At 38.6% G+C, this 15,407-nt stretch overlaps 2 protein-coding genes across 3 annotated transcripts; both read right to left on the bottom strand.

Annotated features, from left to right (window-relative positions):
- Positions 1 to 1,355: 1,355 nt before the first annotated feature.
- On the bottom strand, positions 1,356 to 3,089 carry LOC107725936 (fibroblast growth factor 23-like). Its single transcript, XM_016535367.1, has 3 exons — positions 2,849 to 3,089; positions 2,564 to 2,667; positions 1,356 to 1,795 (listed from the first exon to the last, which is right to left on the bottom strand). Exons 1-3 carry the CDS (start codon positions 3,087 to 3,089, stop codon positions 1,364 to 1,366), a joined length of 777 nt encoding a protein of 258 aa, XP_016390853.1. The 3' UTR covers positions 1,356 to 1,363.
- Positions 3,090 to 8,619: 5,530 nt separating this feature from the next.
- Positions 8,620 to 13,452, bottom strand: fgf6b (fibroblast growth factor 6b). Of its 2 annotated transcripts, none has more exons than XM_016535371.1 (3): positions 12,199 to 13,452; positions 11,667 to 11,770; positions 8,620 to 9,615 (listed from the first exon to the last, which is right to left on the bottom strand). In XM_016535371.1, the coding sequence occupies exons 1-3, from the start codon at positions 12,545 to 12,547 to the stop codon at positions 9,439 to 9,441; spliced, it is 630 nt and encodes a 209-aa protein (XP_016390857.1). In that variant the 5' UTR covers positions 12,548 to 13,452; the 3' UTR covers positions 8,620 to 9,438. The 2 variants fall into 2 exon arrangements, with proteins under 2 accessions (XP_016390857.1, XP_016390858.1); XM_016535372.1 differs by lacking the exon at positions 12,199 to 13,452 and adding an exon at positions 11,851 to 11,929.
- Between the last annotated feature and the right edge of the window lie 1,955 nt (positions 13,453 to 15,407).

The raw sequence follows: 15,407 nt of genomic DNA, 5'->3' as shown, positions 1-15,407 counted from the left end.
AGACAGGTTGTAGCCTGAAGCTTTCAGTGGCAATGTGGATTGATGTAACTAGATGTGGTCCGCTGCAAATTTAAACAAGAGAACTAATTAAAAGCATGACAATAGCATGGCTTTACTAATCTGCCTTTTAGTGGCAGAAGGCATCATGCACATCAAAATCAGGCAAAGCAACAAATTAGTATTCTTCAACATATCCTTACAGAACATATTCAGATGGAACCCACTTTAATTTAATTACACTTTTTTCCCCCACAGTAACTGTAATGGATTATTTTAGTTATTTTGAAATTAAATTATGTAACACTGTTAAATGTAACTATAGTTACTATGTTTTGCCTTAATTCAAAACATAATCCTCAAATCATCTAAGTACAAATCTCTAGCTTATATAGCGTAAGCAGGTCATAGTGTAACTTAAATGTTGGCTCTCTTTAAGGCCCTTCATCCAAAAATAGCCAAAGTGCAGCCTTTGACATTGGAAACAACACAGAATGTGGAAAGGTTTATTCTTAGAGACTCAGAGACTGCGCAGATTGATCTTTCAGACTGATTCAGTGTTCATTATTCACCTCTAATGGTGGGAAAGTCAATGTTAAACCAGTTAAATTTCCAATGAGGAGTCCAGCAACCAACAAGTGACAAACAGATGAATTGAAGCGAGTGAAAAATCGGGCTAAAATCGTGCAGTGTGAACTCGGCATTACTGTACCTTTTTTAGGCTTACTGAAGACAAAGGCACAAATAAATAAAAGAACACATTTTCTTTAATCAGGAAACAAAATGTTATTTATTTAAAATGAGTATAACATTTCACTGCACATCTAACCCTTAAAGCAAACATATAAATGCCATAAATAAAACATATGTAATTCATTAAATAAATAAATACTTTCTTTGTTTGACAATTGTTGTCCACAGGTGGTGTCCAGCACCAAAGACAAATTCATGGTGGCAGGTGAAAAAAACTAGTACAAAAAACAAAGTAGGTTTTGGTTTTTCAGGTTTGGTGAGATGGAGATACACAACAGCCTAAATAATCTGTAGATTTCTACTTTATTGACATTGATGGTTCCATGAACTGTCATGGAACCTTTATATCGCACAAAGGTTTTTTACAGTGAAAAAAAATGTTCTTCATACTAAGAAAAAAATCTGTTAGCCTATTTTTGGAAACCAAAATTGGTCCTTGGCATCATTGCAAGAAACCTTTATTTTGGAACCTTTATTTTTAAGAGCGTACATGTGAAGTTGGTTTGAAATATATGTCCTTAAAAACACTTATTTATGATGAAAATATTATGGTGCCACGCTCTAACATTGGCGCATCGACTTTCAACAGTCACGCCATGGAGGATCTGTAACTTTATCCGACAACTGCTGAAATCCGGGGACTGCCGGGGCTCGTGTCGTGAAGAAGATCCCACGGGTCATCATCGGAAGGAGAAACCAGGGTTTCCCTGGAGATGTTTTGACCCTCTGACGGCTCAAAGTCTAAGTCCCCATCGTCCTCTTGAGCAGCTCTGGAGTCTGACGCCTCTCCGTACCGGAGCGCGTTCAGCGGGTCTGATGGATTCACCTGTCGGTTTCTCCTCTCCCGGTGCTGCAGGCGCTCCAGTGGAACAGTGTTCTTCTCTGATAAGAAGAGAGAGAACTGAGGGAGGTTTTGTCCCGCTATGAACACCTGTTTCGCCCCGTCCAGGTTAAGCAGTATGCCATGCTTGGTGGAGTAATACACGTCACGATGGTTTTCCAAAAGTTTGTGGTGAAAAAGACAGTCTTCCTTATTGCAAACAGTCTAAAGATATAAAAACATACAAATAGTTAAATAATGAATCAAACTTATTTCAAGCTTCATAGCTACATTTTCTTGCGTTTTCACCTACTGTAAAAAAATAAAATAAAAAATCTGGTTGCCAGAACTTTTCCGTAAAAATGGTAGAAAAAAATTAGAATGAACTTTTATTTATAGTAAAATAAATAAATAAAAACGTAGGCCTATATTTTATTATCTGATATAGGCTAATGATACTATAACAACCTACTAAAATAGGCTATGTTTTGCAACTTTATAATATTGGCTACTGACAGCCACCAAAAACCACAACCATCACTTTTTCACCTCCAAAAACTGTAAATTTAACGTTAGGCTATAAAATTATTTGAAATGTCCCATTATATTTATTAGTATTTCACCCTATATAGTTAAAAAAAAACTTGTTAACCAATTAAGAAGTTTTTAGCATTTTTACAATTTTTAACGTTAAAATGCGAACATTTTCGGCTATAACCTTTGTAGATAGGCTATTATACTGTAAATCTGGTGACCTGCAATTGCTAGAGCAATTTCTTCTTTATTTAACCCATAAAATTTAAATTCTTTGCATAAATTAATGTATTTAGGTTTATTCTGTGACATTAAATAGCATTTGAATAAAACCAGTTAAATTCAATGTTACCATTTTTAGATTCCATACCGACTGCACTTATATAACTGTATTAATATTAATAATATAATAATAGTTTACTTTTTATACCTTTGTTTTTAATTTGTTTGAATACTTACAGATGTGAAAAGAGTTCCTCCTGCGTCCATACATAAAAATCGGTTACTTTTCACTCCAAATATTGCCAGACGGTCTCTGCTCTCTGCTTTCAATAAAATTACACCTGTTGAATGCAGAATACAAAGAGGAATAAGAAGGACATTATTTCATAGATAAAACAATGAGAAATACATAGGCTATATAAAACAACAATTATTAATGATTCATAGACTGATTTTTATTTTACTGGCCTAATATCCTAAATATGGATATTATGCTGATCAAAAACAGGATATGCCACTCACTGTAGGACCCCCGGTTTGTAGTTTTGCGCACATGTCCATTCGGGCTGATCTCCAAGTAGAAGTTGTTTAAGTCCGAGGTGGTCTGAAGGTGGATGTACCTCCGCGGGTTCCCCCAGCTGGACCCCAGGAGGGGAGAGGGGTTAGGGGCAGCATCCGTAGATCGGAATCCCTGGAGAGCCGTGATGCACAGCGCAAGGACGGAGGAGCGCAGCATGTGCGGTTTGGAAAGTGCGTAACGCATCTTCACGAAGCGCAAAACCAGTGTGCAGAGCTGAAGGAGTTGTGATGCGTAAAAGTTTGTGAGCGCGGCTATTTAAACGCATCCTGTGCCACTCCTTTACGCAACACTCGCCCGCAGAGCCAGAGGATGTGAGGAGGCGGATTCAACATGTCCACCTTCTGTTTGTTATGAAGGTAACTGACTGGTAAACCATAATTGGCTTGTCAATTTGGCACAGCTTTGACTTTCTATGTATCCTGACAACAAACAAAACTGAAAACAATAATAATTTTTAATAGTTTTTGTGCATGTGAGAATCAGTTGGTTGTCTCCCGATGTTTTTCAAATGCTAAATCAACTTACTATGACGTATAAGTGTAGCCTACGTTTATTTAGGCTACTTAGGATTGTCTAACCAATAAAAAACATGTACAGAGCTGTTACTAGGGCGGTATCTTTAGATACGAAAGGTAAAAGGTAGCCTACATCTTTTTACCTAATTTACTTTAAAAGTCCATATTATACCCCCGACAGTTTTGTACCTTTTTAGTTTTGTACCTGTATTAGGTGACTGCATGATTAGTGTACTGAACGGATATATATACTGTATGTAGTATGACCCCAGTCTGAACTTCCTCAAGTTGGCCAGCAGAGGGAACCTGTGCCTCATTCACGAACAAGTAACGCACCAAAAATTGAGCAAAGCTGACCATGAGCAAAACTGTGCGCAATAACGTTGAAATTGTTCAAATTAAAAAATAAATACATAAATAAATAAACATGAAAAATAAACCATATTCATATACAACAATAATATATAATAACATGATATAGCAACATACATAATAAACTAATGACTGTAAATATCTTTTATATTTGTATCATATTATTTATTTTTGAATACTTTACTGTTCTATTTATATTTTAGAATTTCAAAATGGAAACAATTTGTAAATTTGTATTTTGAAAGCAATTTTGAAAGCACTTTGTAAAGTATTAACCATAATTTGGGCTTGGAGAAGTAATGATTATCTCTCAAAAATGTAAACATTTCATAATGTTTAACATTATGAAAAAAAAAAACAGTTACAGAGAAACTGGATCCAATGGATGCATTTGAACTGTCAAGTTTTGCATATGAATCATAAAAAAACATCAAATAACCAGGGAAGAAGTTTATTGAACTGTTGTCATGTTGTATAAATGATCCTGTATGAGTGTGACATCCTGACAGCGTTATTTCTAGGAAAGAATCAGTTCTGGGCACACTGTGCATGACTGCTCACTGTACTTGCTACTTTGAGCATAATTAAAATGTGAAACAAAAACACACGCAAATGAAATAAAAGAAAAAAAGAAAATAGTTTTATAACATCAGGAATATGATTAAACTGCTGTGCACAGCACATACGTAGAAAAGTAAAGGGGGGAAAACATTTTTTCTCAAATATATCTATTTATACATAGCATCAGCGCTCGAACTCAGAAACTCATGATTATGTCCTCAGTTTCCTACTTTCAAAAAATCATTGCAAGAAATTATAACTAAGGCAGGGATGAGCGATGTCTTTATAAAGAGTAGCGGACAGAAACACACTTTTAAACAGAGAACTTTTTGTAACAGGATCAGCCACACAAAGCCATTTCAAAACAAAGACAGTGCAAAGCAATGAACTGGCATCCCGATCTAATGCCTCTGGTGCTCCAAAGATTCCAGAACTCCTCCCTGCATATGTGAGGAGGATTCAGCCGGTGACAGCCTGCAGTCATTCATGCACATACGTTTTTCTCATGAGTCCAGAGTGTACCAGGAAACTGGTGTCTATATTCTATGCCCAATAAACATTTTTACAGCTGTTGCTATAAATCCAAGCGACATACATCAGCATATCAGATGGCTCCGATTACCAAATGTTCATGCATATCGTTCATTCTTCACAGACTTAAGATGGTATTGTCACAATCAGGACACAAATGAAAGAAACAGCAACATTTGGCTCCCTGATTTAACTCTTCAATTCCTAATGCATCATTATAACACATTCAGAAGACATACTGTATTAAAATAGTACATTTATATAAGTTGACTTGCGGCATTTTAGTACCAGTTTGCCAAAACCATTACTCTTGAGTTGCTTTATTTATAATAAGTTTTAATGAAGTTGAACTTTTCTGTGAAACCAAAGCCAAAATGTTAGATGATGGTAAAAGTTGTGACCGTAGATGGCTGTTAAATAGCTACATTTCTGTCCTATACATGTGTTTTATTGTTTTTCGTAAGTGTGCGAGTCTCACTGGGACTCACAGTGATATGAATTCTGAGGCACATCAGCTAAATACAGTCCTCAGTGGCACATTATTGACAAGAAACGTGCTAATGTACAAGTAATGACTGAATGCCCTTATATACTGAAACATCTCTTCACAGATGAGACCACAAAACAAGCAGCTTGAAATGATCGGCTTTTTTTGCCTCCCTAAAGTATTGCGTCAGTCCTGCAGAGGTCTGTCCTGATATATTCACTGCGTTAGAGGAAGAAGCCAGTCCCACAAAAACCTTCCTTTTCATATAGTAGCAAACAAGTGAGAATAACCCAGTAGGGTCATAGCACTACTGGATTCGCCCAACACAACTCTCACTGCAATTCAAACTGTTTTACTTTGGCGAATTGGTGGCTAATTCGTATTGGTACATTTTTGTACGACCTGTGGGTTAGGTTTAGGAGTGAAACGTCATGCTTACTATTTTCTGAAAATTGTACAAATCACATTAATATGAAATCGCTACCGTGTAAAAAAAGAAAGTTTTCTCATGAGATCAAGTTGAATTTGTTTGGATTCATGGTGACCTGAAAAGTCTGGCCTCAGATTCTTAAAGTTAACATGAAACAGTAACCAATTTACTTCTCTAATGCGATTTTTGCCATCAGAAATGATTTAAATCTTGGAACAGTGGCCGTTTACAATTTTGCTAAAATATTACAGAGGCAAACATTTTTTCTTTGGAATAATGTGGATCAATAAATCTCAATAAGACCAGGAACCGACGCGAAGAAAGCAAATAGGGATGATTTTGATTTCATGCTGACTAAACTGTAGCAAAATTTAGGGAAAAAAGATCCATTTCGTGTAGAGATGTATGAAGCACAGCTCACACAGAAATCACTTTAAAACCAAGCAACTTTCTGTTGTTCAGCGCAAATCCGCATGACCAAATCTGTGTAGGGAATCGACTGCATTGAATTCACAGAGCAATTGAAAAGAGCAATGGTAAATTCAGTTAAGAACAACCTTAACTGAATGCAGCATGGATCCAAACACATGATAATGAGACCACAACGAAACCTTGGACGGACGTTTTCGACCAGTTCGACTGCATGGCTACGACCTTGGACTAAAGTTGGATGGAAAACCATAAAGAACCCCAGTGCTACTACTGGAATCTCAAGGCTTCTGTGCACAGTGGCTTTTACAAGACTACCCATGTTGCGAGGGAGACGTCACCAGCATGGCCTCTGCTCCACATACTTCAAACAGACTGAACAAACAACCAGGCCATAAGTCTTTCTAAAATAACGTCATTCCTTTCGATTCCTTTCTCTTTAACCCTCATGCTGTGACCCGGAGAGATTTACTATTTCTCAAAACTGCTAGTTAATGTTATCGCATTGGACTAAAACTTACCGAAGTTGCTCACAAAGGGTATAGCAACTTCCCAAACTTCCCATTTTTGTACTTTTTGGGAGGTTTTTCCACCTTGCTCCACCTCTAAAATGAACAATACAAAACAATTGTTAACAAGTTTCTCATTATGCTATTTTATTGCCAAATACTGGATTCAATCTTTTCTTTGAATTAACATGAGTTTTGTTTTTGTTTTTGGAACTGATTGATCAAGGGTGTCATTGATCAGAGTTCACGCACCTCAGTTTTTGAGTGACCAATGCCAAAATGATCCACAAATATAGTTTTTTCACTCAAAAACCGAGGTCCATAAGCTCAGATCAATGAGGCCTGCAACTAGTCCAGAAATAAATAAAAACCTGTGCTAATTGAAAGAAAACAAGTTGACAAAAAGATTAAATCCAAGATTTGGTGACAATATAGTATTAACAAGAGATTTACAAGCAATTTTCAAAAGGCCAGTCATTTTTGACCAGAAACACCAAATTAGGTAAAGGTTTTCAGAACAGCACAAGGGTTAAATTAAATAAACGGTGGGGTGACGTTTGGTGACAGAAACTGATGTAAACAAAAGCAGACATACCAAAATCATATACAACAGTGAGCGTCCCTCAGTTCGGATGCCACACGGTGTCTGCCCTGTAATTACATTTGCATAGAGCAGCAGTCGCGAGTGCCACTGCAGTGCTTCTGCAGCAACAGGAAAGAGCCAGACTCGACTGCCCCATCGACCAGGATACACATACACACACGCAAGCATCCACATGGACAGGTGCACACACACATATACTCACACCAGAAGCAAAAATAAATAAACATATACTGCACATATTCCCTTGAATCAGATACCATCATGGATGGCAGTGTGCCTTTAGCAACAAGCGACAAAGCTCCAGGCTACTGGCGTTTTCAGTGCACAGTCAGTATTTACAGTATTTTCATTGGTTTATTGACTTTCTCATTCACAGCAACGCTTAAAGCTTATTTTCAAGTGCTCCTTTTGTTCAGGCAAACCTGTGGTAAGCAATAGTATAATCGAACCGGCCATGTTTAACATTTTCAGTGTGCGCTTGCATCCCCTGTAGATTTCTCACTTTTTAGTTTTTTTCCCCCCATTTTCTTTATAAAAAGTATAATTCTGATTGCAAAAACAGTCTAGTCCACAAATAAAATGTACAGCCTCAAAGCTCCAATAGGGGTTCGGCTAGAAAAGATAATAGCCCCTTTCACGCATACTTTCTGTACTGGTAAATTACTGGTAAATTAGTTTAGAGATCATGTGTCAACAGGATTTTTTTTTTTTTAAATACCGGTAAATAAGTTCTAGCAGTGTTTTGGATACTATTGTGTGGCGTTTTGTGTTTTTAAGATCAAAACATCAGTTTTTTTTTCGGAATTCAGTCTTTTTTGTTTCTGCCATGGAATAAAAAAAAAAAGTAATTGCAACTTTTTATCTCACAATGCTGGCTTTTTTCCTCGCAATTGCGAGTTTATACCTCACAATTTGGACTTTTCTTCTCAGAATTGCGTAATGTTCACTAACTGTAAATTTGCAATTGCAAGAAAAAAGTCCAAATTGTGCAATAAAAAGTTGCAATTACCCATTTTATTTTTATATTTGGTGGAGGAAACGGGTTTCCATAATCATCCCCTTACTCCTGTCACTCAGAAGACAAAAAATGTTATCAAATTCAAAACGCATATGAGCTAATGAAGAAAAAGTATTGCATCCTTTCCAATGACTGACATCACAGAGTTTACCGGTATTTTGGTACTGATGCATGAATGGTCTCTTAGCAGTACAAAGCCAAAGCGTACTGGAAAAGTCATTCTGGTCATTTTTATGGCAATTTACTGGGATTACCAGTGAAAGGGGCTAAAGTTACACCTCATTTCTGAGTCGACAGCAGATGATGCCGAAGGCCAGAGATGATCAGTGTTTACGAGCCGCTCTCGCGTCTCATACAGCGTTCTCTAATTAGAGAAACGTAAAATAAAGCAGAGATGCACACCCATCCCCCTCGCCCCTCTCTGGGGCCCTTGTGGGACAGTCCCCGCGGGGCCCTGGCTAACATATCAGCCCTATTTCTGACGCCCCGGGGCGTTCAGAGCATGCATGTTAAAGGGGCGCTGTGTGGGAATGCCAAGGCACCTCATCGTGACATGCAGCAAGAGTGATCTGCTTCCTTATAAGTGCTCACACAATCCCACAGCATGAGAAAAACAGAAAGAAAATAAAGTCAAAGATAAAAAAATAAAGACTTGTTATGCTTGTGTCGGCTCAGACAGAACTAAAAATAACAAGCGTAACTTCATGCATCCTTTTAAACCATCTAGGTAGCTCTTTGAGGTAATAAAAAACATAATTTCACTATAAAAAGCTGAGGAGGACTTCCATCATCCATCCTAGAGTCTGTTTGATTCTTGGCAAGCACCTGATTACAGAAAGGAAGGCTGGGAGAGCCTCCACATCCATAACCAATAATATATATAAATAAAAGAAGTAAGCAGCCACGGATAGCATATTCAGAGATCCTAATAAAAAGCTGACCTATCCAAATATACACATAAAAAAAGAAGTAGTACTATTTTGGTGATATTCTTGCAGTTCCTTGTATGTTTGTGTGACAGTTTTCAGATCTCTCGGGGAGATCAGTGCAAATGAAGAATTATTGCAAAAGTCTGCTCATATTCGCGGGAGGAAGTGGGTGACCGTCATGGCGGTGGTGGCCTTGTTGCCTCGCTTCACTCGGCCGTGTTTGTTGAGAGCGACATAGAATCCCTTGTAAACGGAGGACTCGTAGGCATTGTAGTTATTTGGCAGCAGGGTCTCCTTGAACTTGCATTCGTCTTTAAAGGTAGCCTGAAAGACGGAGAAGAGAAGGAATGTGAATGCCAGCATTCAGTCAGAGGCACCAGTGTTATTTTAGTATCACTGTGATACTAATTCTTCATAATAGTTTTTATCATTTCAATTTTAGTTATTTATTAATTTATGTAGTCATTTTGTTGGGTGTTTTTGTCATTTTTATTAGTTTAAGTTTTTTTTATACGTCTATATAGTTTTTTTAATTCATTTTAAGTTTGAGTTATTTTAGTATGTCAAGGTAAACTAAATGAAAATGTGAAATTTTGTGAGGTTTTAATATCATTGAGAAACTATTTTAGTTTATATATATTATATATGTATTTTTTGTTGTGTGTTTTTATCATGTTAGTTATTGTTTTTTAATATGTCTATATAGTTTTTCATTAATATGTATAAGCTTTAATTGTTTTAGTACATCAAGTTCAGTTAAATGACAACTGGAAAATTTTTGTTATTTTAGTATCATTGAGATATTACTATAGTTTTTTATATATATTGAATGAGTTTTTATTTTAGTATTTTCCATTTCATGTTAAATTTGGTTAAAGTTTTAGTCATTTTGTTTTGTGCTTTTGTCATTTTTACAAGTTATAGATTTTTTTAATATGCCTATATAGTTTTAATTATACCTATATTACATATAATTTCAGTTTTAGTTATTTTAGTACATTAAGTTAAACTAAATGAAAATGAGAAATTTTGCTTTGGCAACTGCTGAAATAAAAAGTTTATTTTATTTAAAGTAACGTGTGTGTGTGTGTGTGTGTGTGTGTGTGTGTGGTTTTAATTTGAGTTAGATAATAGAGTTAGTTAGGTAATAGAGTTTTAGTTTTAGTGAGATAATAACCCTGCAATGCACAATAATTTTGCATCCATGACTATTAGTGCTTTCCAATTTCAATGAGTCAAACATCTGAGCAAATAAATGAGGCAACAGCAACAGCAAGCAGTAAGCAACTCATAAACAACAGCACTGTTTTGCACATGACTCTGAATGCAAATACATCTAACCTCTTGAACGGACCAGTTTCTCAGCCTGATTTCCCATAACAGACAACATACTGAACAAACTTGCAAAGAAACTTTCAGCTGAGCCTGGTTCCACAAGAAACCCATTAACCTGAAGCATTAACCTGATAATCCCTGAGCTAAACAGGCCTTTTAATTAAAAACCACTTTAATGATGACTGCAAGACCAGCCTGTGGCGTCCGTTTTATCTCTGCTCATCCAGAGGATGCTCTAGTAACGCTCTGCAGTTTTTGGATAGCGCTGTCATGCGCTCATGGGCCCCTAAGGACCAGTGTTGCACTGCGCTTGTCACACCTATGCCAAACTTCAGCCAAGTGTATCATTTACCCTTCAAACCTGCAGACACACTTTACATTAAACACATTACATGTAAATAACAAACTACATAATAACTACTACTGCAATTAACTGTTTAAATCAATGTGTAAATACAAGCTGCTCTACAAAATATTTCAATTTATGCACACACATTTCATTACACATTCAGGTTCATTTGTGACATTTTTCGCAGTCATCTCCCAATTTAACGGGATTCTCCCCAATATAACACAGTATATAAGATAAAGTGTAAAGCGAGATGAGAACTGCAACTAAGCACTGCATGTGCAATACCTAATGACCTACAACTAATACCAGCTAATATAAAAGAATGAGGCGTTAGTTTATAAGCTTAATGCAGGCAATTGTTATAAACCTTTTACTCGTGCTTGCGAGGCGCTTTGGCGCTGTGCCTGGATCTAGTGCACCGTTTAATAATAATTTGCAAAAGCCGTGCAGCTGTGGCAAACTTCCTGGTTCAACACATTATATTTATAAGGCATGAACGAATGCAGCACACGCCGTAAACACTAATATTAGTCGCGCGACCCCCTCACGTGCGAAATGCATGGGTCATGAATAAGTTGAAAACGCACAAAGGAAGCATCACCTGTCATCACGCACTCGATTTTCTGGGATGCAAAGCCTAGTTGCATTGGCAGGCAGAAAGAAAGGCGTCACGGTTGCGCACACCTACCGTTCCGTACAGCCTTCCTCTGTTATTCATTGCGACAAACAGCTTGCTTTTCACACCGTACAGGCTAACCACTCCTCTGGTCACAGTGGAGATCTCTATGAGACCTGCTCAAACAGAACAAGCATGTTACACACAGTAGCGACTCCGCGGGACTCAGAACAAGAAGGCATGCGGTGGGTGGAACCTCTGCAGGTGCCCATTGTGGATGCGCAAACGGCCTCTCTCGCGCCACTAGGCTACAACATTATTGCCGAAAGACGAACATCCCTCACACTTGGAGAGTCGTGCATGTTCTAAGCGCTTCTGGGCCGCACAAGGAGCCGGTGTAAAAATAAGTTGGCATCTATATCCGTCCCAGCATTCATGTCGTGTTTTAGCCCTGCGCAGATATTTAGCACTAAGGGATACTGTGTATGTGTGTGTGTGTGTGTGTGTGTTTTAATAGATTTGTCTTTGCCTCCAAAGACGAGTGTCGCTTCTAAAGTATAAAGAGCTCTGCGCAATTAAGTACTGCATTATTCCGTGAACTCACTGTACTGGTTCTCATTATGTACACCGTTTATCTTGCCGTCTGGGAGGACCTGAAGATGAAACCCGATGCCTACATTGCAGTACAGCCTCCGCACTCTTTTGATGCCCAGCAAATAGTCATTCTCCCAGTTCGCCTCTGGTCTCTCTCCAGAGATCCCCAGCACGGAGCGGGAGAAGAGGCTCTCCCATCGCTTCTCCAGTAAAGTTGTCCTATTAGTCCTACTCGGAAGCGGACTGGAGGACACAATCCCAACTAGGAGCAATCCCAAGAGCAGAACGGCAGTCCTTGGCCAGTGTTGCGCGTTGGCCTCGCAGGACATACTGATGAGGAGCCTTTGCGCAGTGGCCATCGGGTTTACCTTCGGGGCACGTGGTCAAAATTAATGGCACTAAAAATACCCCTCTTCTAGTTTTTCTTCCCTCGGCATGGTGGTGCAGGCTTAATTTAGCGAGGCAGGTCAGGACTTCGGGCATGCGACGGTGGCCCGAGATGAGAGCGGCGGAAGAACGGGGAGAGAGCGCGGAGACACGACTTGAGGTGGAGAAGGTGGTGATGACCATGTTTTGCAGCTCCGAAGCCTCGGGTCGTGGAGAATGCCACTCACCAAAATCCCTATCTCACCTCAGAAGCCACCCTCATCCTTACATGACATCATATTAGGGGAGGGGGGAGGAGAGAGAGTGAGAGAGAAAGTTGCGAGCGGCGAGGAAGAACTGGCCGGACTGATGATGATGGGTCGCTGCTGTCACTCCACGTGTGAAATGGGGGTCGCATGCTGAGCCTTATTGGACGGCTTGCGCGCGATCATGGGATGCGATGGGCACTCTGGCAGCGCCCAAATCGGGACGGTGGTCATATGTCTGACAGCCCTGCTTCCTTATTTAGAAGGATGGTGTAAAAACAGTCCACTTGTCACCGGAGAGCAATGGCACCCCTGTCTGTCATCCCAAGCAGTTTGTGCGTGAAGTTTACACAACGACCTGATTCCACAATATTACGCTCCCACGATGCGTGTCGATCGTAACGTTCCCCGTCTCGTGCATCGCGCAGCCTGAGATTTTTATCTTCCGGGAGGCTGCCTGCCTCTCTGGATCTCGCGGCGGTGATGCTGAGCAAAACGCACCTTCAAGAATGCTCGGACCGCGCGCAATGTCCGGACGTCAGCAGATGCTGCGCGTCGTTACGCGGATCTCCAGGTGCGCGTAGAGTACAGCGAAGCCGGATTGTAGTAACGCTTGGGGAGGCGCTGTTGTTGGCAGCGTGTTAAAGCGCCAATCACGTTATTTCAGCAGTTCCCTGGCTCCTCTGGAATATGGAGCAAAAATCTATTATTAATTATAAGTCAACACATTTCAGGACTGTGAAATATGACACCCACATAATTCAGTCTTGCTTATCATAGAACAGGGAAAAAATTACTATACCATCTTTATACTTTTACGATAATTTTACTTACTTTACAAATAAATCAAAATAAAACAAATCAAATACAAATAAATTAACTTAATTTTAATTCATAAAATTTTTATTTATATTACATTTCATTACATTTTTATTTAGTTATAATTAAAATAGATTAATTTAATTTATTCTTTTTACATTTTAATTGAAAAAAATACTTAATACTGTATATACTATACTGTACTGTACTGTATGATATAGCCTACTGTATATACTGGATGATATATTATATCATAGGTAAATATATATTATGTATGTAAATTGGATATTAGTTATATATATTAAAGCAGTTTATGTCATTTAGGCAATGATTTTAAAATCACATTATGACTGCTTCTAAATCTCTAATAAAACCACACTGGGGGAAAAAATCATTAATTCTATACAGCACAATACAATGCAGTGCAAAATTCAACATACAGGTAAAACACCTGTAAAAATCAATACGGAATTGTCTTAGAGTGCAATCATATATAATGGGACAATATAAATTCAAAAACTAGACCTTATAGAACACTTCACTTGACCTTAACATTAACAATTGACAGCTGTCATTCAGGTTAACTAAAGAACTGCAGCGTGTAGCAATAAAATTAAAAGTCATGACTTTTGTAGCTGAGTAGTCATCAGCTGTCTTTAAAATGCTTACAGCTCTTGCTAAACAGTGACAGTCTAATTAGCAAAGAAATCTCAAATCAGTAGCAAAGTTGCTGAACCCTTCTGACTCTTTAGCACCAACTCAAGCAGCATTATGACGTCATGCAAGGATGTTTTAACACATAGTGTATGAAAAAAGTAGGACACTTTTAATGATGTTGTTTTAATTGCTCATATAAATCCGGTTGCACACATTAAAGCTGATGCACAAAACAGTGAATCCACCCAGTGGCATAATTCACACGATTTCCACACATCTATTCTGATAATGCTGCAAAACTAAGATCAAAGCAGACATTTCAGCATTCAGCTGTCTCTGCATCTCAAGTTCAGACAGATTACGGCACACCCAAACATCTGCTGCACATCACTTCAGTTTACCTGAGATAGGATTCAACAGCCTGTGACTCGCTCAATCCTCTCTCTGAGGAAAAGCAGAAGCTTTGATTAATAAATTAAACAGCTTCTAATGGCATCTGTGAATGTATTACATGTTCAGAACTGATTTTTGAGGTTAGAGGCAGAACATTTAGCACGTTAATAGTTTTGAAGGATATCGTCATTCCATGGGGCTTTGTGCGAGGCAGGGTTGTCACAAACCACGTAACTGGATCCATTGCGGTTTCAGACTCTTTCAATTAGGTTTTTATTAACGTGGGTTTAGGCAGTACAGAAACGACAGCTGAGGAGAGCCGCTGAAATCCAGGAGAGAATTACTCACACATGACATCAGGAGCATCAGTGGACGTTTAACATTTAACACAGCGCACAAATGGCATTCTATACAGGAGAGCAGCTGCGCGGCGGTACCCATCCACATCCAACTGAAGAAAACCCTTCAGCATATGCTCTATTTTAACTTGCATTCATCCAGCCGTTCATTAAAAACAAGCTGTGTGCTCAAGCACTAGAACAATCTGCATGATGGCACTTTGGGGGAAATAAAGCTGGCAGTCCGGGTGTAAAAGTGTCCAGTGGAATGGTAGAGATGGATATGAGTCAGACCCTGTGATCTTGCTGACACAGCTGATCAATAATTCAACACGGAAAAGTGGCACGACAGCCTTCAGTTCACATTTTAGTTTTCTTAA

The sequence above is a fragment of the Sinocyclocheilus rhinocerous genome, unplaced genomic scaffold (genome assembly GCF_001515625.1).
Source record: "Sinocyclocheilus rhinocerous isolate Xijiao unplaced genomic scaffold, SAMN03320098_v1.1 scaffold395, whole genome shotgun sequence".
Lineage (NCBI taxonomy): Eukaryota > Metazoa > Chordata > Actinopteri > Cypriniformes > Cyprinidae > Sinocyclocheilus > Sinocyclocheilus rhinocerous.
The sequence above is the reverse complement of the archived record's forward strand: the minus strand, read 5'-3'. Positions and strand labels throughout refer to the sequence as shown.